Source organism: Micropterus salmoides, unplaced genomic scaffold, assembly GCF_014851395.1.
Source record: "Micropterus salmoides isolate LMB-PRFRI ecotype aquatic unplaced genomic scaffold, ASM1485139v1 Ms_hic_scaffold_6, whole genome shotgun sequence".
Classification (NCBI taxonomy): Eukaryota; Metazoa; Chordata; class Actinopteri; order Centrarchiformes; family Centrarchidae; genus Micropterus; species Micropterus salmoides.
In genome coordinates, this window is record NW_024044348.1 from 18,386,550 (window position 1) to 18,412,107 (window position 25,558).

Below are 25,558 nucleotides of genomic sequence, written 5' to 3' on the forward strand. Positions count from 1 at the left end.
TAAAGAGCCTCTTTCTTCTGCTTTTCTTTTTTATAAGTTCTGCAAAGACACTTTAAGGTGCATGGCCTAACACTAATGGTAGCACACAGAAGCCAACTAAACACTTCAAGGGGAAAAAAAATAACCTTAATGACTACCAGAATTTAAATACACATAATCTGTAGGTGCAAAGTGTTTGTTTGAACTACTTCTTTCTCCAGCGTGCAGTGTGCAGTAGGTTTGTACTGTGAGTCTAAGTGCTCCCCAGCCCTCTGCCTGTAGCCTCAGCCTGCTGAGTTTCTCAGTTTTACCGTTGCTTATGCCATGCTGTAATGGGCTCCCAGGACATGATGGGAATATAATAACTGCTTGACGATGTTTTTCTTACCCCCCTCATTCTCCACTAAATCTAAAATGTGCCCAGAAACATGGGATATATGGTACAGGTTGTGATGTCAGTTGTTATTGCTGGATATGCGAACCAGTAAATTTTGGATTATTTTCCACAATCTGCTGTGCAGAGTGCATTATGTCACAAAGGCCACATTGTAGCAAGTTGGGTGTAGAACAGTGTTGTCTCTCCCTCTCTCTTTCCCTTGTTCTGTGCATTTCTCGGCCACCTTCTGTGCCTCCAGTCCAGACTGCACTTACTTTAGGCACATTTTCTTTCCTTGAACTGCAATCAATGGACAATGGGCCCACAGGATACCTTATATAATTGGAAAAAAAAATCACGCATTTAAAAAGTGTGGAGACTAATGGCCAAAAATGTTATCCAGACTCTAAGAAAGTTTTTCCCCCCATGCAATTTGATTATTTGTAAAATTACTTTCAATATCTCGGTAACATTATGGCTGTACATTTGAAATGATAGGGTGTTAATACAATAGCACCAAGTTGGAATCATGCTCTGTGAAATATGACTTTAAATGATGAGATTAATAAAGTAATGATTGAAATAGATTAATAAATTTGATGTACAACTGGGACCCCCAACTCTGCTTTTGTTCAATGCAGTATGGAATGGAAGACCCTCCTGTTTTTCCTCTAATTAAATTTGCAACTAACATATGCTGGCAGGAACCTCTTACCTTATTTGACTTATTTATTGCCTGACTGTAGAGGTAATTTGAGCTTTCATTTCAAAGGCTCTTTTTTTAATCCAGAAAAGGAGTGTTAAACTCAATTATACCAGTGATCAGTGGCTCAAACACTACATTTGTTTCCTCTGGAGGGACAAGCCAAGTAGAGCCCTGCTCTCAGCTCCCTGTCCCTTACTCCTGGCCCTTCCACCCCTACAGGGCAACAAGGGGGGAGAGGTAAATTAGGAGGAGAGAGAAATGGGGATGGGGGGCGGGAGGGACATGAGTGAGATGAGAAAGGGGGAGAACGGGTTGGGGGGGGGTTAGAGAGGAAAGTGCCCTACAGTTCCTGCCATGTCACTGGAGATTTGTGTCCTCCTTTTAAATCATTTCCCTCTTAAGAAGATTAAGAAGGCAGAAATATTCTCAAACTGATCATTTTCCCTCCTCCTAAATGGATTCATTTGCATTTGCAAACGCTGCTATTAATTGTGGGTTTCAGAAAAAGACAAATGACCTCTGCAACTGTAAATAAAAAGGAAAAAATAGAGCTTATAATGTTAATTGTTAAAACGGCAATACAGGGGCCAGTGGAGCCAAAACAAACATATGCCCCCATCAGTACTAGATTTACACCATGGCCATATATGCTAAAGTAATGGCTTTTTTAAATATGATGATGAATATATGTAATTCAGCTTTTTTTTATAAATTGAATTATCCTCTGTGGCTGCTTCCTTGTGTCTGTCATTCATTTGCTTTAGTATTCCACCAGAGAAGGACTAAAAATTTGATCAGTTTTTAGCGGGATGCAGAGAAACATGCAATGATATGCTGTATGCTATATGATGTAGAGTTACATGTTACATAAATATAAAGTTGTTTCCAATATGGAATATGAATGTTTAACTGTAGTCTGTCCTTTTCTGAGAACACTACCATCCATTTAAGACTTTATTTACTCTGTTACATGCTCACATATGTCCTTAGTTAAAGTTGTCTGCCTGCATTGTGCTGAGCTCACCATTAAAATAATTATTTGTCAACTTAAGTCTGCCTTTGCAAATAGAAAAATGTGACAGTAATACAAGTCATCGGTGGAAAAGGCCACTATCAAATATCCCTGCTTCTCCTCAAACAAGAAAAACACTGAATAATTTGCGGACACCAATGGCTTGTTGTAACCTGATCATTTATGGATCAGTTGTTTCCTTTCTGGTTTAATTCACCATGTGATTGATTTTCAGTGCAGTACTGTTGGAAAATATCCACACTAAACCGTGCCTGAAATAGGGAATCATTTGAATACAGATGCTTACGGCTTAGGCCTTGTCACTGGAAACCACTTGGAGCCAGGAGACAATTGCAGGTTGATTATGTTGCTTCTGACAGAAGTTGCAACTCCTTTGTACAAGGCAGAGATATTTGCATCTAAATGCTTATTGTAGACATCTAAACAGCATAAAGACTGATTGTAAATGCCAGCTGTTGGGCTGTACTCTGGAATAAAAAAAGAATTTTCAATAAGGAAAATTGGAATGGAAATGAGGAAATTATTTTCACAGTGGAGCTGAAATCAATAAGTAGGATACAGCGGTATTTGTTGTGCTGGTTGTATTTGTCATTTTTTATTGAGCGTGTTTGTACAATCACACATGAATCTATTTACGGTATATTGTATTTTAACTGGTGGTAATACAGTGTTTATATTCAGATGAATTATGTTGTATTCTTTGGTTCCTGCTGCAGGCTGAGATGGATAAAAGGTGTAGGAATTTGCTGTTGGTTAATTTAACAGATTTGAAATACAATAAAACTTCTATGGTATATTTGACATATCTCCTTTTGATATTTGATATTGTGTTTACAGGTATTTGAGATCCAACCTTTTTTAATGTTCGTGTGTGACTGCATGTGTTCATATGAACACTCTGTATGTAAGTGCAGTTATACAGTATATGTGGGTGTACATAAGTGTGTCTGCTTGGTGCCCAAAGCAGAGTGATGCCCCTGCTGATTCTGCTCCTCTAGCTCTTTGTCCTGCAGCACTCAGTGTGTCTGCCTCCTCGGGAGACTGGCAGGCTTCTCTAGTGTGGCTCCACAAAGGCCCAGCCTCCTTTGAGGTGTTAAAAACTTCCATTTATGCATCTCCCAGGACAAAAAAGCACCAAGCCCATTTGAGTCCAGTAGCAACACAGGCAGACATTGTGGCCACGCTTCTCTAGCACTCATTTCACAGATTCTAAAACCAGTATGTGGTGAACAGGATTTGAGGGGCTAAAGTGCCCCGTGAGGGCCAGGCGATAAGAGGGGAGAAACGCCACCACGCAGTAAACTAGAAGATGGGTCCTGGAAAATAAACACATTACCTGCGAGAGAGGGAGAGACTTGTTTTCATATCCCTCCCCCACAACATAGACAAATACACAAACCCCACACTAAGCAAGAAATGAACAGAGAAAGTGGGGGAGGAGAAAATATATGTGTCTATCTTGGAAGTTAAGAAAAAAGGTCTCATCAGTGTGCAAAAAGACAAGCATATTCTGTGTTCTCTGTCTTTATAGTCTTTGGAGTGAAGAATATGTGAGAGGGAATCAAAGAGAATTGATAGGTTGCATGCCCGCCTGTTAGGAGCACTGGGGACTGAATGCCGTCCACCACGGAGGAAAACATTCTATTTGCTGGTCGTTTCTCTCCCTTCACCCTGCCTCAACCCAGTTGCTCAGTAAATAGACTTTTATTCTTGTTATTTGACGCAGAGGAAATGACACATAATGCATTTGCCTGTGCAGCGCACGAAAGCCTCCTTCAGCCACAGCACTGTATCTGTATCAGGCTATTTCTTGTGACAAACTCTGGGTTGAATAGCTGCTGTTCAAGGGTGGACATATTTTTCCTCTTTATCTGACACTATTGCGCTTCAGCTCTGCCAAAATACAGGTCACTGTTTTACTCTCAACAAAGATATTTTAACTGGGGTGACACTCTGGTAGCCATTCCTGACACGTTGGTGCTAGACATTTTTGTGAGTGTCTAGTCTGCCATAGTTCAGTGTCAGGACAGGCTCAGCCAGAGACAGAAAAGGGCAGTTTGAGAGAGACAGAGGGTAAAGATGAAAAGACAGATTTGTAAGGCTGTGACAGTTAACGGTGTGCTGGAGCATGAAACAGCTGTTTGCACATGATTGACCTGTTTCCAACACCAAATAACTCAATGATATGGTAGATCACTGGTTGAAGTACAGCTTGTCTGTCTAATAGCACGGCACTGGACTTTTTATTTTTTCGTCCATGGCTGTCTAAAGTTTACCTCACCAGTAGGAAGTGAATACATTTATGAGCTAACGACGACTAAACAAATACAACCTCCTTAAAATGATCTGTGCCAAACTCTCCACAGTCTACATGAACACTAGCTGTATTCCTGACCATCAATGTCCTCTCATTTCCAGCTCAAGCGATTACTCACTGCATGGAAGCTGTCGTTTCATATTTCACAGATGATGCTACTGCAGAGAGGATAGACTGTATAGAACTGGATATTTAACAGACAATCACATGTTCAATTACTATATCAGACACTTCTGTGGCAGAGTGTTCTGTGCTTCACCCCTTCGCCCTCCACCCCTCCTCTCCCTCCCATTTCCCTATTTCCCATGGGACCACTGTTATAGCCCCACCTTATTGCATCCCAAACTCCCCCATGCAGTCCCCGGCCTGACTGACTGTGTGGCTGCTGCTTCTGCAGAGATAACCACACAGCATCCAGGTAGGGAGCAGCCTGCTGATGGCATAGATTACCTCTATTGTCAAAATAACTAACTCGGCAGAATTCCTACTTTAGTGTGTTTGGACGCAGGAGAGAGTGAGGATTTGGAACGGAGGATTGGGAGGATTTTTTATTTTTAACATGTTGCAGATCTGGATGAATTCCAAACAGAAGTTGAAGCACAAGTTTCTACTTGCCTCATGCATATCCACACAAAACTACACATGGTGAAATGTACATTTACATACATGCAGGCACGTAAACATACACACACCCAATTTAAACATGTCCCACATTCAGTAGTTTTAATACAATACATGTAGTGGTTGGTCTCCTCTGTGCTATAAACAGTTGTGGTGATGTATGTCTATTGATACTGAGCCACTGTTACACAATTGTTGAAAAACACAACTCTTACTGTTGGTCAGGGAAAATTAAATCAAGCGCAGCACACACCGTACATGAACACGTGGGGAATTTGAAGGTTCATTTGATTAGAAAGTAAATGTTTCTGAGCTGAGATAGTAAAACTGGTTTCCTTCACGTACTGTATAAGAGGCTTTAGTTCCAATGGCAATTCCAGCAGGCATGCAGTATGTTTGATGTGTAATATAGCAATACATGAGCGGTTTCTACGTGGGAGGCTTCAGTGAGTGAATGGTTAGCCTTATATCTTATCCACAGTGACATTGCTGAAATGTGGAATTTCGATCTAGTGTTGTGCCCAAACAAATTGCATAAATGTGTGTCAGAGTGTTTGTGTGTGTGAACTACATTTCTGGATTTTCAAACCAGTGTGAATCAGGGGCAGCTCACTTAGTTTAGGTACCGAAAGACTATGAGTGTGTGTGTTTGTCTGTGTCTATTCCCTGACAAAATTTCAGCACTGGAAATGATGCTATAATTTTCTACTCTGCTTCGCTGCATACGAAAGCTGTTGTGGCAACTTGAGTGTGTGTGCATGTTTGCATTTTCATGTATTTATTTTGTGTGTGTGTGTGAGAGAGAGAGAGGTAGCTATGACCAGCCAAAGCTAGAGAAAAGGCCACTCTTTGACAGAAATGCCACAGGTAGCTGTGAGCTCTCTGTTTCTGCTCCTTTGATGTAAGCTCCATCGGGCTGTTTGGATTTTTGTATCTGACAGCTAAACTTCTCGTATTTCTAGTGTAGTGAAATTATTTTAACAGAAAAATAAGTCTTTGGTCTTCACTCTGACTGTTCACTTGCGGCTTAATGGGGCCACATTTACAAGACATCTCATCCTCTCACCATAACAGTTTCTGTCTCTAACTAAAAAAAACATGTATAGAAAATATACCGGTGAAGTGTGTTGACAATTTGTTTATAAAAATGTGGTGAAACAAATAATTTAGATTGGGGGTTGTGGAATTGTTTTTAATAAGTCCCTCTAATTAGGAATGGATGTTCCCTGCCTCTAGGTCTAATTCACAGCAGGAAAAAAGCTGTCACATGCAGCTACAATAGGCCAGTTGACACCGACTCTTAATACACCACAGGGATTACTACATTTTCTTCATTATAATATCATTTGGATTTGCTCATTATTTGCAATTATGAAATTCTTTTGTTTTTTTCTCAGACAAATAATTAACTTAAATAACCAATGAATAAAGAATACATTTCCCCCCTTTATTACATACCTCATTGTTCTCTTAACATCAGATTATGAATTCAAAGGTTTCTTAATGTCTACTCTGTAATTATAAGAGCTCTCATTTTTTAGACACAACAGGAATTAAGCCTATAGCCACATGTTTGACAAAGACTGTTTTATTGAATTACCATCCATGTAATATGTGGTTTATCCAGCAGGCAGGGATTGTTATGTAGACTGAATGGCTGCTAATATAAGGTAATTGTGTGTGTGTGTGTGCGTGTGTGTGTGAGAATACAGGAGTGAGTGGTTGCAGCTGCATGGAGCATAGTTTAGAACATTAAAATAGTGTGTGTTTAGCATCATTTGAGAGACAGGAGTAGACTTTAAAATCGGAGGTGCTATTCATGTAGCAGCTTTCCATTCAGCTGGGGTCACCGGGGTCCCCTCTACCCCACTGTCACATCCAGCCTCAAGGCTACCACATTCAGACCCGTCTGCAACTCTTGCCTTTATCTGGCTCATTCTGTTAGCCCTCCAGCCTCCCACGTATCAGACTCTGTTCTGTGCTCTGACAACAATGCAGTGGAAGTCGGTACGTTTATCTGGTATGGTTGTTGGTGGCTTATTGGCCCTGGCGATGGGAGACTGAGGTGCAATAGTGCAAATTAGTGACAGATCAGTTAAGCATGACCTTAAAAATCCTTGGCCTTGTTTAATTGGCAGTGTTGAGGCGGACTAATTGTATAAATCAGCTGGTAATGAGATCTTGGCTTATTGTGAAACACAAGATAATGTGAGAAAATGAACATGAATGAGCTTACAGAATTTTCATCCCTGAAGCTAAATGGTCTGAGTTGTTTTCTCTCAGTTGTCACTACTTCTTAACTGTGTGTGCGTATAAGTTGGAAATTGGCTAGGATGATGCCTAAAACTGTATGCGCTCATACTGTACTGGAGTTTTCTGGTTATTTGCGCATTCTCTAACAAAGCTCTTAAGTTGCAGCACTTCAACAGAAATGCTGAAACTAACGGAGCATGGCCCCTAAATAAATCATTAGCAGGCAGTGCTTGGAGGAAGAAAGCTAAATGAAATAAAACAACTGCTTTATATGAAAGCTGTTTATTAGCAGAATCTGTCGACTGGAAGACAGATTAATAAGGTAGCAGAGAAGTAGATTTTAAATATTGTCTAGGATGGATTCCCATTGGTGACAGCTGTGAGGACTGGAGGTCAGGCACTAACAAAGCTGTCTTACAGTAGCTCAGCGGTGGAGACTCTGACCCTCAGCCAACAGTCACTATGGACCCAATTCTCTTCCACTTGTTCTGTCTCTATTTGTTCAGATACAGGTAAATACAGTTATCAGACTCTTGTTGATTTTAGCCATGCTCACTGGTGGTTTTTATCAAATGAAAGTTATTTATACTCAACAATATTTAAATGCTTTATTTTTTGTGGAATTTCAATCAAATGCAATATATTTATATATTGAATATGCTGCATTCAAGGACACACAAATAGCTTTTTCTGTCTTCTTTTTGCTTACATTTCAGGTTTTTACATGAATTCAAAATCAGCCAACCAGTGATCGCTGGAAGCTGGGGATTGAGTCTTTCAGTTTTTGTAAGTATCAATTTGCCTCTTCAGCTTTTTCTGTCTTGCCACATGTCTCATACACCCCTGCCGTCTTTCACCCACACTGAACACCTGCATCAAATGAGGTGGACAATTGGATAGGCACACAATGTATGCACAATTAGACAGTTATACAGCCCCAACCTTCCTGACAGACCTTTTTAAACATTAGATCCTCCAACTTATTTGTCTTGCATTTTGCTTTGCCTTAATATTGTGTTGTGGATACTCAGGATTCTTTTTTTTTTTTATTTCTCCTTTTTCACATTGTATTGCTCCTTGTGTGATATGATCCACTTGTGTGGGAGTTGTGATTTTAAAGTCAAATCAGACAAACTAGAAACGTGAGCCTATTTTAATTAAATTAAAATAGTTTGGAACAAACTTTATTTGGTCTTATTATGAAAGGTTAATGCATACTAACAACTGCATACTTATCCTGTAGGTACTATAGCAACGCATATTCATCGTTTTTATACCAAAACAGTATCAGAACTATATTTAGCCCAGTTTGGTTTAAAAGGGATGTAAGTGAAGATTTTCAAAGCAATACAGTAGGACAGTTGCTAGGAAATGCTCATTTTGCTTTCAAAAAACAGAATAGAAAATACTACAGTCCTCTCTGAATCAATAAAAATTTTACTGTAACAATCTTTGCTCAGCTGCTGCTCATGCAGGTTTTCTAATAAAAATGTATCTTAGATATTAAGCAAATAAAGGCGAGGTACTTAGTTGATATTCTCTTCTTCCAAATGTCAGTTGGAGATATCATGGGATTCATATTAATGTGGCTGAGAAGCTCTTCAATAACAGCAGTGAAAATGTCTCTCTGAATTCAAAGTTCATGGCCATTTACCATTGTTTAATCATGCCGTTTCACGTCACACACTGTCTTCTGCTCAGATGAGTATGCACCTGTCTAGCAGCGAGCTCTCTCTGCTGCTGCATGCTAGTTCTGTGAAGTTTGTTGTGAATGGCTTCAACTCGTAAAATGGTCATACAGTGACAGTCAGTCATATAGAGTGGCCTGATGAACATAAACAGCATCAATTTAGTCAGACAAAGTTATTACATCAAATAAAATACATCACTGCACATAATAAATATATTAAAAACCGACAGGGGCAACATAAAACACAAACACAAAATAGATATACTCCACTGAGCATATGCCAGTTTTGGTTTGGAACATGTACAGTACATATTTAAATGTAAATGTCTTTTGAAACTTTAATTTGAGATACCAGATGTTTTATAATAATACAACATAGGCTACTTATGTATTAGGTTTAGGAACCATGGAGCGACTTTTTTTTCTGCCTTCACCTACAGTAGGATCCATAGGAACCTAAGAGAGTTAACATGGTTTATAGTGAATCAGTGAGAGAGAAAATTATCCTCACGCAGCAAAAACAACGCAACACTTGAGCCAGTGCTAGATATGCTTGTAAAATAATAAAAGGCAATACGGCACGACGTCCTTGTGGGCTAGCATCCCACTACCCATTACCATCCCACTTCTGAGACGTTATGTTGGATCATCATACAATCTGTAATCTAGATCCTTTGACTTACAGGTTTAATTAATCTCAAAACATGACAGGACGTAATTTAGTTTGTGTCTGGAGTGCTTATAGAACAAGTTTAATTACACTCATGCAATCTCATTTGGAAACACCTGATGATATGTTATACCATCAGAATAGGCAAGATACACTGTGTTAGCATGTGCCATTTATCTAATAAGCAACAGCCACACGGTCTCACAGCTCTCAGCCCACTATCGATGGCACCACTCAAGGGGAGGATACAGGGGAGACCATTCTGGCAGAAATTAAATAAACAGCCCTTCACCATAAAATGAAAATGAATAACCTTTGAATGGTTATTCTTCATCTATTATTTATCAAATGGGCCTCTTCAGTCCACTGACCCTGCAGTGATTATGGTCAACCTGATGCTGAACAGAGACTGCTTGACAAAGACTGCCTGACTATGATTTTAATTTCATCAGCCTCAATTACTTCAGAGGATCCCAGTACAAATTTGAAAAACTAATTGTTGCACATGTCATTACCTGTCAAGAATGTGGAAAGCCCGCCTGAACTTTATCCATCTTTTTAAACTCTGCATTCAATTAATATGTATTACTCACGAGTGACCTCATTTTGAAGTGCTTAAACTAAAATATACTTTAAGTGTTGGCAATTTGATTAGGAGGGGTGTTGTCTGGACTCTCTTTACAGTTGGTGATTATGTATGGTCTATATTTAATCTCATGAAAAGGACTTAATCTCTGAGATTATTATTATTATTATTTGAAGGTTTGATGGACTTTATTTTATCCTCAGAAGAATAATATGAAAACCTAATATGGACTTGGCTGCTGTCCTGCTTCTCAAGGTATGTTCCCTTGTATTGTAGGACAGAGTTTCACCTAGTAGCTATATACTCCAGAAAACAGGACCAAAGAACATGCCATTAATCTTCTTGCTACCCCAGCTGTGGAAAGTAATGCATAACTAAAAGTCTGGTAAAATGAATTAATGATTTCAACCATGAACTTTTCTCCGAAACAACCATGAATCGTCTCCAACTGATAATGCACCACGACCCTGGAGTGTGAAATCCCTGTTGCGTTGAGAGTAGCCAGTTAATTGATTCGCAAATTATCTAAAGTTTGTGGTGCCCAGGGGAGTGCTAGAATCTAATGACGGCCCATTTTGAAAGAGTTGAAAAACTCTTCCCAGGCAAGCCAGTATTAAATTAAGCCAACAAGTAACAGTAAGCTAACAAGTATAATCTGAGCCCCAAGAAAAGAGATGGTGTCCAGTTTTGTGAGATTGGGTCATCTGAATATGCTCTTTAAATTTAGATGTGTCTCATCCTAAGTAGAAAATCAATTTATTCCTATTTTGAGAAGCTTTGTTTTTTCCTTTAATCCTCTATGAGAAAGCATACAATATGTAGGATAATCTGTTTTTATTACAGATACAAAGCTAAACATTGTATATGGAATGAGTTGCTGTTGATTTTAAACTCAGCATTTGGGTCATTTATCAATCAGAATGCCACTCACTATAGCAAATTCAGCCATTAACTTTCTGTTGACTCCAAAATGAATAAGGTTTGACTGACATCGACAGGGTTAAATGTTGTTACTCTGTTACCTACAACTCTCAAACAGACTGATGAGTGTAACACTCCGTATTCTGTCTGTGGCATGTGTGATATTTAACAGAAAAGCTGAATAAATATAAGTCAGAAATCAGCGGACCTAGACCTAGATCAAGCAATAGCAGGTCATTCTGTGCAGAATAGTCTTATCTAGTAGCATACACACTGTATGCTCCATCGCTTTTTAGCTGAAATTGTTTGATCTCTGTGTTAATATCAAGGAGCCTCTAATCTCGACCCATTAGCAACTGCTGTCATTCAGACACACGGTGTCGGCCTGATTTAAATAAAATGAAATGAAGATAGTTGTTTCTGGTCCCTTGGCTTCACTCATTGCCATAAACATATGCTCTGTGCCCCGCTTCTTTCCATCTTATTTATGACTTTAATTTGTTGTGTGGGCTGCGCAAGAAATCAAATTTAATCCAATCCTCCCAGGGACCCTGTCATATAATAACATGGTAATTTCTGTGTATCCTTTTGAAAAATGAGGAAATTAATTCTTCCTGACATGTTCTAATTATTCCAGTGTGAACGGCGGATGGGCTCCCCTCCTTCCTCCCATCCCCCCGGCCCCCCTAAGTGTCAGTTGCCGACGTGTGGCGAGGTGCTAATGCTGACCAGCAGCGCGTTTAATTTGAAACATGAGAAGACACCTTTCAACACACCTTCTTAATGTTGGAGTGGCTCACACAAATTAATTCACTACTCATCTGGCAGCTCTGACTGAGGTGTGCAAACCCACATGTGTGTGTGTAGGTTAGGGGATTGGGGGAGGCGGTCAATGGGACACTATTGCCATTAACAAAGGTAACATAAGGTGTCTCTGTGTGTGCATGTGTGTGTACTACACTGAAGGTGTAAATGCATTTATGTCAGCATGTGTGGACACGTGCTGGACCAGGTATCACCATATTTCATGTGAGTTGGTGTTGAGTTGGCGTAAAGCTGCCTGCTGGGATGTTGGGATTGCTTGGACAGCTTTTCCCCCTCTCTGGATCTCCCTCCTCTTGAACCAACAGTACCTTTTCACACATCCCACTGCTCCACTGAGAGCACTGAAAGGCTTATTTAATTAGACTGTCATCAGGCAGTCTTTAGCTTATCACTTTGCATAGGGATACTACTGGCAGAGATGTTCTGATACAATGATATTATGCTTAATGTTTAAGGGTTAAAAATGTAAAATAAATAAATGTTGTTTATTAGATAAATCCTTAGTAGATCTATAAAAAAAAAAAGTGAGAATTTAGAAGTGAGTTTGCTAATGACACTAAATCATATTTATCTGTTCACTGAAATCACTGCCCTGGTATGGTGGTCTGTACAGTCAGACCTATTAATATCCTATGGAACAAATTTGGTTAATAATTAACAAGGTAAAAGCCCAAATGTAAAATAAAAACAAACTGCATTCAGACTTTGTCTCTGTAAGTCCACAGCAGCTCTGTATACATTCAGGCTCCTGAGAGAAGAAATGTGTTTCCACTTTCTATGTATAGTATCTGAGGCAGCTGAGACAGGAGAAGAAAAAATAAACAAACAAAATTTTCTGAACTTTAGAGTCGGGTTCAAACCCTAGAACTGTAATTGATTTGGTGTGTGTTGTCTCTGGGTCGTAGAACAGAGGGGCTCATAGCCGTGGCGTCATGGTCGAGGAGAAGAGAGCATGGCTTTGTGAACAGTGGGTGGGTCCCCCCATGACTCAGAGAGGGGAGAGGCGTCAACATGGCCGCCCAGCCCACAGGGATTAAAGTGCCCCCCCTACCCTCCCCACACCCTGCAGGGTTAATCACTGCCATTTTGGATCCATGCAGAGGGAGCAAATGTACTCTCCATCACTGTGGAAGAACTGAGACATAAGCCACCACTTAGGCTGCCACTGCAGCAGCTCTGTGGGTAGATCTGCTTCATAAGCTCGTTTCCACTCTGTACAATAGAGTGTTTTGAGCCCTGGTTTACTTGTCTCAAGAAGTAGTTCCTGGATGAAAGCACACTCTTGCTCTCTGTATTCTCTTCTTTTGGATATTGCTACTTTTTCCTCATATGGGTTTGGTTAAGCGATACACCTGGTAACCTGGGATGTAGATACTGGTAGGATCTGTGTAGATAACTTCTGTCTCTCGCTGTGCGCCGCGCTCTATGTGAGCCTGTTAATGACTGAAGGCTGAGAGTGCCGTCTCGTGCCAAGACCCACATGGCTGCTGGCGGTGCATTAAATCAGCAGTCAATTTGACTGGAAGTTTGAAATCTGGGCTAGGTTAAGGAGATGTGCTGAAGCCGTGTTAATAGCTAGCTTGTTGTCCATATGGTACTACTTTAATAGAGCACATTTGTTGCAGATGGTGGGAGACTTGGTTAGGCAGAGGCAGCTTTTGGCAGAGGCTCATTCTTCGAAAGGGCTGCCGTGCTGCTCGGACTGGTCCAGGCCAACTTAGTGATGTCTCTCCTCCCTGCTTCTTCTTCACCAAAAAGCCTGCCCTTGAATTGTGGCCCAGCCTTAATTTAAAGACATTCTTGTTTTTTTGTGTTCGGAGAAGAGCAAATACAATGTGGCTCAGTCACTTTTTCCTGAGTTCGGTCATTTGCTATTTCCAAACCGCACCTTTGCTACCATAGGCTAAGTTCAGTTGTTTCTGACCACAATGGTAGTGTAGACAGCAGGCACAGCTGAGGAAACACAAGTACACAGAGTGAAAGAACAAGGGTTATGGAAGAAGACCAAAGATAAAGATAGAAACTGAGCATAGCCTAATCTATCTAATTTTCTCTCTGGTTAACTGAACTGTTTTAACAAGCCTGCTGAAGAATTTTGGTACTGGTAAAACAAATATTATAATAATAATAATAATAATAAGTGCTCTGTTCATTCTGTCACTGGTTTATGTGTACATTTGTTGAGTTTCTGCATCAGAGTCAGTACTGTTTCTATTCCTCTTCCTTATGTCTGAACTAAAATTCACAATATGTAAATGTATACCAGAATTTGTTTGCATGTACTGTAAGTTCAGAGCAAATTCATATTTGTGTTGGTAATTGTTTTAGTCTGTATGTGCCTGCTTCAGAGTATGTGTGCTTTTTGCACTTAGAAGTGAGGAGACACGCTTGATCTGCTCTGCACTGTTTGACGGTTGTTTTCTCACGTTGTCACTGACTTGGTGTGCTGTGCTGTGGTGATGGTATTATGTGCTCTGGGCCCAGCTGAGTGGAGAAAAGAGCAGAGCTGCAGCGCCCCTAGCTATGCCACTCCTGCCTCCCAAGACACCTTATTGTGAGAAAAGTCTCAGCTGAGCCCTCTGGGCCTTGTGGATCCACTGCCTCGCTAAGTGCTGGCCAGACTGAAAGGCACAGTGTCCTTGGGCCCAGCTCATTCTTTCCATTCTCTCAGAGGCTTTGTCTCATAAGCCACGAGAGCTGAAAAGGGAGAAAATGCCATATTGTCACTAAAACTTAAGGTGTTTAAGGGCTGAGTTGTCATTTACCGTTGTGTTTTGTGTTATTCAGGATGATGTGCATGAGGCAGTGTTGTAACAGAAGAAGTATTTTTCTTTCACTTGGTGTTAAAGTGGTCTCTCTTGAATTTTAAACTTAAGAAATTGAATAAAATGATGGCTTGATGAAAAGTTGAAGTGAAATGACTTGTTATAATGCTGAAAATATTTTTGCAAGATATCCTTGCCATATGTCAGTGGCTGAGTATCTTTTTTTATTAGGCTAGTTGTGAGATCTGAGATACATTTCAATTTCGACCACTGACAAAAGTCCCACACACAAATCTGTTCTCTGGAATCGCTGCTCGTTTTTACCACTTAAAACAAAGCGCATGGAAGTCCTAATCAATTTTCAACCAGTCTCAACACAATAAAAGTGTATATTATATAGACCAATAACATAGGCTAATGGAAACCTGTTGTAAGTAATTTTTAGCCATGTGTCTCCAGTATTTGTGGTTAAGGCTTCTGAACGACCCCTACAACTGGTGACATCATGACCACATCCCTTTGCCTCACTGACGCTGTGAGTCCCAGCTTGGGTCCCTTGTGGCCAGGCTCCCAGAAGCCACAGCACCCTCGCCACACATGGACTGCAGCTGGACCACCGTTTGCTACGCTGAACAGACTGGGGCTGCTCTGGGATGTGTGGTTACAGTGCTGGATGTACATGTATATATCTGCACACAGCCGTGGAAAAGGACCGTATAGAGATCAGTAGGCACAGCTTATTTGATGCAAACATATCATCAGGCTCTCAGTGCAAACCGATGTTGTATGCAAATCCACTCCCTCGATGGAAAGAGGTATAATTAATGATGTCAGTTCATAAAAAGAGAGGATGGGTTCGTAGCCATATTTCTGCTTTAATTAAAGACATGCCTTATTATAGGAGGAAGATGTATGCTCTGTGTTTTTCTTTTTCTTTCTTTCTTTCTTTCGTTCTCTCCTTTCTCCTTTTTCTTCTTGTTCTTCTTCTTGATTATCACTCGTTTCATAGTGAAAATGGTTCTCTGTGATTTCTCCTGCCAGAACCCCACACGCTGACATGGAGGGCTTTCTTCGTAGCAGCTTTTTACTGAGGTTAGTTTCATTTCCGTTGTTGCCATTTAGGATCATAGGTCGGGTAGGGGTGGTAGTGGGGTAACAGGGGTTAAGCTTTCTGACACACTGTTAGCTTTTAGACTTTGGTGTGTGTGTGTGTGTGTGTGTGTGTGTGCACATGTGTCTGTATATTTGAACAATGTCAAACATGGATTCCAACATATTTACTCAAGCTGTGTGTTATGATTGTGTTCATGTAGCGTGTGGCTGACTGGCTTGCTCACCCTGATAGCCTCCAGTCAGGCTGAAAGCACGCATCAACAACTTAAGGGACACATGTAGATGAGCTGTCCCCTACTTTTCCCTTTCCTTTCCCTTTCACGGCTTAAAGGACCTGCAGATCAGGCTTTCTGTGTCTTTACACTGCATGCTTTTGTCTGACCACTCTCCCCATCTGCCCTCCCTTACTAACCACTCTAATCAGGGATGTTGGGGCGAGGCAGTGGCTGGCATATCTGTCTTGTGATGTACTGTTGTTTCCTGTTATGTTTGTATTCAACCTACCATAAAGATTTACATTTTTTGTCTTTACCCTTCCTGTGATTCTAATTAAAAATTTGTGCTGTCATTACACACAGAGGAAGTAAATAAGAGAGTGTATTTACCATTGGCTTCTTTCCTAGTCAACCACCTTCTCTAGGCTCCAGTGTTGCTCCCTAATTAGGGTTGGCTCATTAGAAGCCACAGCAGCAGCATCTGCCTTTCAAAGCTGCTGTCAGCCAAACTTTACTAAAGCTAATGAATCCTCTTTGATTTCTTTTTCAAAAGGTCACTTATTTGATTAAATTAACAGGATTTTTTTTTCTCTCTCAGAACTGTTGGGGGCATTTTAAAAAGAAAGGACAATTTGATACCATTACTCTCGCTAGTCAAAATGTCCTTCAGGAATTCAATAGGAAAATCTCTTGTGCATTTTGATGTATCGTATTTATCTTTAGAATCAAATCACTTAAAATCATATTAAAAATGAGAATGAATCCAACATTTATATGACTATGACTGTTAACTGAAACCATTTCTTTTGATTTTATTAGATTTAACAAATTGAGCCAATTATCACTTAGATATAAGTTACATATTTTTACTATGTAGTCAACATACTTTCATATACTTACTGTTTGCTGCAGCAAACATATAAAATATGTAATACAAAAGTGTACAGTTTCTGTTTTAATCTTTCATGGTATGACACCAATTTGTTTGGTGTGGTATATCTGCAATGGTTTGACAGAGTTATTCAGGCATACAGCATGTTACATTTTTGAGAGCACACTGCCTATGCTCATTTCCGCTTTTTTTTTGTTTGGAGGAATGGTAAAAGTGGATGGCAGCGTTTAACTTTCAGCACCTGTCAGAACCATTTTAGTGGATAACTAACGATAAAGATGCACTGTAGTGTATGTTGCAAGGGAGTGGTATAGTGAAGATGCTTGGCAGAAGCATATCTGAAATTCACCACTTCCACATCCAATCCCATATCTATAGAAGAGAAGAAAAAGAACGAAACATGACATTTGACCTTGGCGGTTTCTCAACAATCTCCTTTTGTTCCATAGCTGTGAGAAAACACTGTGGTTATTCTAAGTAAACACATTATTGCATCGCTAATCCACATCCTTCTGTCAATGTCTGTTTTAATTAAAGGAGGAGAGCCAGTAGAAAGATATCACGCACTCTCGCTGGAGATTGGAGGCCTCAACAATCAGGCCAAGATTAAAGGCAGGCTTTGCGTCAGGGTTAGCCCTTTTGCTTGGATAAGACTTGTGTCCTGGAGTGGGCTGTGGGGTGGGGGTATGGGTGAAAGGGGAGAAAAGGATAGGAACAGGGGTGGATGGATATGACAGTTAGACATTCCTCCAGTGAAGAATCCCAGTGTCTTTTCCCAAGCAACTGAATTAGGTCAAAGGGGATTTCTGAACATACATTTCTTCTTTAATGTGCAGATGTTATTGACTTTTTATGCTGTACCACATATCTCAGTAGCACACCGGATGGGCTTTTCATTATTGCAATTAGTCATGAGTTTGGTTTTGAATCATACTGTACATATCGTGAGCTTTAATAGCTGATTCTGATGTGATGGGGAAAAGTCTCAACTCCATATTTTATGTAGTAGTCAAAGCTTTTGTACTGTTATAAAAAGAATGCCAGTCTGTTTAAAATTCCCTGTATTTATAAAACTAATGCAAAAGTTTTCTGAAGTACGGTATACAATGTGCACAGAGTCATTTTATTGTAAGCCCCACAGGTTTTCTCTTTGTTGAAAAGAAGATGTGTTTTCATTTTAGATAAATTTTTTATGGAAGACGTTTAACAGGTTTTTGTTTGTGCAGTCAGAGACTGAGAAAATGAGAGTGAGTGTGAGAGAGAAAGGGGAAGGAAGAGAGAAAGAATACAGAGATGTGAACAGAGCGAGAGAAAGACATAAGCAGAGAGAGAGAGAGAGAGAGAGAGAGAGAGTGTGTGTGTGTGAGAGAGAGAGAGAGAGATGTCTTCGGTCTGTGTCTACTCCCAGTGGGCAGGACCTCCCCCTACATTTCTGCCATTATTTGATGTAATGAAAGGAGAAAGTGTGTAACATTGAGATTGTTAATTAATTTAGTCTAACAAGATGAAGATAAATGAAACCCACTGAAGGTTGACTAGGCTAAGGGGCCCACTTAGCATTTTCCTGCCCTCGAGCTCTGTCTCTCTCACTCCTTTTACAATGGAGCACAGCTAATAGGTGCAGCACTATGTTTATACAAACCCACTGAGCTCTCACCCGGGAAGTTTAGATGCGGAACTTTTGACAAAATATATTATTTTATTTATACATAATCTTCTCTCTGGGATATTTCAATTCCTAAATGGCTGGGCTGTATGTGTAATGCAGTTAGTTTTGAAGCATAGAAATGCAATTATCTAATTGAGTCCTCTTGACATGTTAGATAAAGCTCAGTTGACATACAGTACATGTGAACTGAATTGACTTTTTAAATATATGCATAGAAGCACTGGTCAAATGTTAATATATTACTCTTTTGCGAACACCTTGTTATACATCTTCTTATATATAACAAGCACACAATTTCTTATCTTCTGCTAGAGATCAGTTATATTTTCTAAAACAGAGGGCGGTTATATAAATCGGCATTCTCTCCAGCAACTATGTGGCCCCTTCACATGAGCCTGTGTGACTCCCAGCCTTTCACCATATGAATGGTTCTTCTCTAATGCGGCTTGGGGGCTATTTGAGCGGCAAGACAGACAAAAAGCAGAAAGGACATTTTTTTACAAAGCCAGACAGTTGTCTTCATCCAGAGCCCTTAGAAGCAAATCAGTAGTCTATCGAAGTCCTTCCTCAGTGGACACTTTGTACAGGATCTTCATGGCAGCACAGACCAATCATTATTGCACCCATTCTCTGCTCCCTTAGTTTTCAAGTCATCAACAATGGGTTGTTGATTGTATGGAAAACAGCAGAACAATTATGTCCTCTGGTGGCAGGGCAGTGTTTTAAAGTGCACTTTGATAATGACTTCATTATTGTTATTCTTGGAGCAGGCTTCAGGAGAAAGAAGTAGCTGCTTGCAGTACGTCATTATTTTGTAAATTTCGATTAACTCATCATGCTGTCTCCTGGCAAACAGAATCATAGCTAATTAAAAGTGAACAAGCACTTTTGCCTGTGACTTAAAAGGTAGCACTCGATAGGCTGTTAATATGAAAAAAGTGGTAAAAAAGGAGGATTAGAGCTGTTACCCTGGTAACTCCAACTTCCATCTGCGAGGGAACAATGAACTTGTGTTCCTCCACCACCTATGCTTGAAAAAACAGAGCGCGGAAGTGAGTGTTCTGAAAGGACAAGACCCTTTTTAACAACAAAGTGGGATCCAGGCCTAATAGGCTCTTTGGTGGGAGTTGTTAGGCGAGATCACTGGGGGATAGAGGAGCAGAAAGGTCGACGTGTAATCCTAGGACAGTCAAGGTCGTCAGAGGTTTTCACAATAGCAGGTTGTTTCCTGAATCCGTTTGTCTGCCCAAGTAACAGGACCTCAAGTTTGTCCATTTTAAAGATTTTAAAAGAAAACAAGATTGACTGAAAAGGCTGCTAGCAACACGTCTGCTCGTGATAAAGGGGGTAACATGCCCCACAGCTAAAATGTACACATTCCCTCAGCTGATTAAATAAACACAAACAAGATGCCAAAGAGTTGGACCAATTAGACAGAAGCTGTTGGAACTGTCTCTTGCATCTCTTCTAGTGATACAACCAATTCTGCATCGGTTTCTGGCACCTCAGCTCATTTGGAAACAACACGAACTTTCACAAAAACACCTCAATATTTAACCAATGCACTCTTGACTTGCTCTTACCACCGCATAACAGCATTTTAAAGCTTCTTTTTGATTTTTCATTTCCATTTAACACTCAATGATATTAAATGTATTTTAGTGAAAGCATTGAAAAATCTTGATGGGAGAAGTTTTGATGAAAATCACAAGTAATGCATTTCCATAATAATCTTTATATTTAAACCAGCAATAAAACAAATGTCTTAAGCATTAGGGAGAAAAAGTGTTTGATGGGCTTATAGTTAGGAGCTGCTAAAGAGCTGCTACTGAAAGGGAATGCTCCCAGTCTAAAACACTGCTGAGTTATAATGATCCATGACTATGGAGGAACAGTATGTGTTTCTCTTTGAGTTTTATGTCCCTTATTACAGCTGCAATACGTCTGCTCACATTAAGCTAATTTATGGTTGAGGCCAGCGTAACAGCAGTGCAGGTTAATGAATTTGGCATTACTAATTAAACGTTATTGAGGGATGAATATATGAATCCTGAGGTGGGGTGGGGGGGTGGGGGGGGGGTGAAGAGAAAGGGACAGAGGACTGTTCTGCTGTTCTTCCTTTGGGTTGCGTTCACAATGAGTTAAATAATGTGTGAATGTGAAGACAGCACAACCTCTGAGGTGAAATGGAGGGCAGCTTTATTTCAGTGCAATGCCTTGCACACAATACTTTCTCTGATTAGATGCAGAGAGATGAAAAAATGTTTATATGATTATGTATAATTATGGTAAAATAATACCTCCAAAAACAAAGGCACAACACTTGGCCATTTTTTCTGTATTTGCATTTCTGTATGTGCAGTGACGTAGCAGTGTAATCGATTTTACAGTAATGACAACACAGCTGATTATAAACTATGTGGTTAGTTTTAGGAGTTACTAAGAATTTGAATATGTGCTTAAAAGTGAAATCTATTCAAATTTCATGATTTTTTCTCCACACTCCAGCCGGCTGTGTAAAGCCCTTTCATTTCCAGAGAGTTTTACCTCCTAACTGGATTACAGAGACATTTTTCAGAGCTTGTTATAATATTGGCATGAAGCACCACTATTTTTTTCCATGTGTGTATTGTTAGTGTACTACATGCACAGTTTAAATCTTATTTTTTCTGCCACTCTTTCTCTCCCTCTCTTTCACTCTCACTAGCGCCTCTATACTCCATGTCTGACATACTCTCCCTGAGAGCTAAGCCTTTCAATTTAGATTTCAATTATCATGTTAGTTTTGTGATTAGACTTTAGTCCTACAGGAATCAGACCTCTCTGCTCCTCTCTATTCCACTCTATTCCACTTCCCCCTGCAATCACATCCCATCTGATGAATTGCGCATATAATTACGGAAGTTATTGAATATGCAGATCACTGTTGACTCTTAGTGTACGGTTCATAATGCATAAACTCTAACTGTATCAAACAAGGGTCTCTGATAAAGACCCATTCTGATAATGAGGGCCAATGTATGTTATTAGTCAGAGATAACAGACACCACAAAGGCTAAGACTCAATTAAAACAGAGCATGCTATAATCTGTGTGTGCCCTTAAACAGCACTCAGGCCAGTCTAGGGACTTGGCACTGGGAACAGCTCTAGCATTACAACCAGCACATCACAGACCAGTCTGAGAGGCCAGCCAGCCAGTGCAAAAGGTGTTTATGAATCAACCAACATGAGGTATTTCCCCCATGTTACAGTATGTTGCTACCATCGTCTAACACCCTATCCCATGATGCAATCCCTTAGAGCATTTCAAGAGGTGGGAGTGAAGCACTTTACAGGCACACCCACAGGAGGGGGTTGTGGGAAATTTTTAAACTTTTGATAGCTTCTAGAGAGCTTTCTTAAAACCTGGCTTGCAAGCAAAGAAAAAAAGGTCTCTCATGCTATAATGTTTTGCATTTTGCTGTCAAAATACTGGTGTTACTTGCTCGTCAACAGGTCCAAAACCAATACTAATTTTTCTCCACATAAATCTAGTCATAAAGGGTTTCTCAGCTAAAGTTTCACACACAATTGAGAATACAGGGAAACGGAAGAAACCGGGTCCTGTATTTTTAGCCTGAGCTGTAGTGATGTAGCTGCCATTTATAGCCGATATGCCAGGCTGATGCTGGACGGCTGCCCTGCTGACACCAAAGAGGAGGGTTTATAGACTGCACAAACTCTGCATAACACTATCACCGAAACACAGACATGCAATCAAAATAGGGGAAATTGATTTTGATTGCTTTTTAAAATATTACATCATGTTATATACAGCACAAATAATACATATTTGATTTATTACGTTATTGACATCATTAAAATAAATTATATGTGGATAAATGTGACCTATTTATTACTAGAGAGGTTGATATTTTTACATTTTAAGATTTGTGGGACATGCTGACACATTATTCACACAGTGGAAGTGATCTCCAGGTGCAGACTGGTGGCTATCTAATCTGTGTCCCCAAAGGACAAAAAACACAAAGAGTGTGCTTCAAACCAAGAAACAATGCAAATATCAAAACACGAACAAGATAAATGTGCAGCAAGAGAGGAAACATGGGGGATTTTTTTTAACTTAGCAGCAGAAAAATACTGAAGCTTTCCTTTGTACTTTCACTCTTATATATGTTTTGTTATCAATCAATCTCCACATTTTTTTAATCAAGTCTGTATTTTATGATAATCCTGTTAAATCTTTGTATATATTTTGCACACACCCAACTAGTTGATGAATTCATTCAAAAGACCTTCTGCCTCTTACCACCTTTCTTCTGACTGGCCATTACTGTTAGCCTGAAAGTCAATTTAAATCTCTGGAATGGTATATTCTGTAAGTTCTGCTGATGATGGTCCCAAAACGTTCACCATCACCACATATTCTCACTCTATGCCACTTTTTGGATATGAAATAAATGCATCTTTATGCATCTGAAGAAGCTGTTTTTTTGTCAAGGGGAGTTTTCTTTTCCTTTAATGATGGGACCAGTTCAAGGTATACATTACAAAAATGTACTTCTTATGAATAATGTTCCCTCTAAATGTGTTTATAGCCATTGGACTGGAGATTATTAAATTGGCTTTAAACAGTATTAAAACAAAGGTGGCACTGATCTAGTATGTTGTGAAGTGTCTTTTGTTGCCCCACATCCTGTCGTCACAGTGGCAGGTATTAGAAAACACGGCTGATGCTGGATCTTATTCATTGTCACGACTGTCTGTTGTAATTAAGACTCAGAGCAGGGCTTTTAGTATACGGCACTTTGGCACTTTACCCAGCTTCTTGTATATTATTAGATTAATAGGATTGAACATGTTTACACCAACTGTTAACTTAACAGGAGGTCAAAAAGGTGACTTAAACTTTGTTAAGGGGCTTACATAGGAGCTCAAACAACATTTTAGTGGCAGACTAATGGGACTAGACACTAAAAGAAAATACACAATTTATGGACTGCGCCTGTGTTCAATGTGAAATGCCTGGTCTGTGGTCTGAAAAAAAAATACAACAACTAAAGGGCATGGTTTACCTAAGTGGCCAATGGGATTTGACTGCCATTTACTGTAAAGAGTGTGTTGCAAGTGCAACGACCTTTGTCAAGTTCCAGCTATTGTTTGCAGATTGGTTACACACTCGACAGGCTGTGAAAGACACATCTGCTACCTTCAGCTCATTGGAGAGCAGATAGACAGTCAGTGGCTGAGGGTTAGATGTGTGTGTGCACGTGTGTGTTTAGGGGGGGTTCAGCTACCCTGTAGTACATATCAGCTACAGTCCCTATCCTCTTATCAAATATTTGTCTGGCCTTCACTCCCTATTTACCTTCCATTCTGTTTGCTTTGTTTATTGAAATCTATCTCAGGCAGATTGATAAAGTTTCTAGAAAGTTGTTTTCAGATGGGGGTTTTCTTACATAATATGTGCATTTATGTAGGTGTGCTGCTGTGTCACATAATGTCACATATTGTATTTATTTTTTATTATACTTAAAATGTATGTTCACACCCTATGGATATTATCCCCATTATTTCAGTATGCTACCATTTGGGAAAGTCACAGCAAGAAGTGTTGTTTGATACCATAGGAGTATAACATCATAGTTAGGCTCTACATAAAATACCCTAAGCTTTTAACATCAAATATAAAACCATATTTGTTTAATGTGGTTTTGATTGATTCCCTGATCGGGATTCATAGGGTGGTCATAAATGTTTCGACAAAGGGTCTCTTTGTGTGAATGGGGCCCTGGTTGAAATGGAGGAGTAGTTTGAGATTACCAGATTATTTCCTACTAGCCCAGTGAGTGAGGCGAAGCGAGCCGCAGCCCTGCACCGTGCTGTGCTGAGGCTGAGCATAATGAGTGTGGTGGCAGGGAACCACAACAGAGCCGGGGCAGAGGCTGCCTGGGAACCAGAGGCCCATGGCCCAAAGCCAAACACACACACACAGATCCTGCCGCACACTTGTGGCTTTTTAAGAAAGCAATTTAGTTAATGATTTCATTCTGAAGCACTGTCATGATGCATGTGTCCTCTGAGCAAGCCAGCGAAAGAATAAAGAAGAACCTAACACAGAGGAAAAGGTATTAGTAAACACAAGCTTCCTCGACAACCACAAGGAAAAATAACTTGCAGCAGAGCGTAATGTGGCATTTGTTGTGAACACAGCACAAAAATCACTTGGGTAATAGATTGTGGTAGGTATATCACTTGTCTCTTTTTATGCATCGCTCTGGACAATTTCAGAAAAGAGTTGAAGCAAAGTATGAGTGGTCAGACACATGGTTAGTAGCAGGCTGCTGAGGCATTTTGAGTTTTAGTCAGCGTATAATCCACTACAGTGCTTACTTTCCTGGAATGGAAATACAGCACATTTTTCAGTTCAACCATGTCTGTCAACTCTCCGATTTTATTAGGGGTATGTTTCACATTCATTTACTCAGGTTTTCTCAGTGCCAGCCCATGAATGAAACCATCTTAGCATTGCTAAAACAGCAGCTTGTTCATGTCTTCTGTGAACCAAATTTTTGGGCAATTATTCAGATCAGTGGCTAGGGTTTCGGGTTTTGCTCTTCAGATCTCATATTCTCCAGTCTATCTCTTTTTTCAGAGAAGCTGTCAATCACCCCTGGTAACTTTTAACCACCTCCAAACAGAGCTGGGTGCCAGCCATTCATTTAGTCCTTCACTTTTGCTCGGCTTCCTTTCGTCCAACCTGTCAGATTGACACACACTGTTGACCATGCTTTCTATTCAGCACTGGCAAATTAATTGGTTTCAGTGGTTTAAATCAGCAATCAATGTCAGTTTCCCAACATAATAAGCCTTAATCATAAATCTTTGAGGTGTGGCTTGCCTGACCCCTATTCATCATGGCTGTG

At 40.0% G+C, this 25,558-nt stretch overlaps 1 protein-coding gene across 1 annotated transcript in view; it reads left to right on the top strand.

Annotated features, from left to right (window-relative positions):
* sox6 (SRY-box transcription factor 6) overlaps positions 1–25,558 on the top strand; it is a 127,304-nt gene that overhangs the window by 12,057 nt on the left and 89,689 nt on the right. Inside the window, 2 exon segments of the mRNA XM_038701185.1 lie at positions 8,002–8,071; positions 15,784–15,834. Coding sequence (XP_038557113.1) covers positions 15,800–15,834 — 35 coding nt within the window. The 5' untranslated portion in view covers positions 8,002–8,071; positions 15,784–15,799.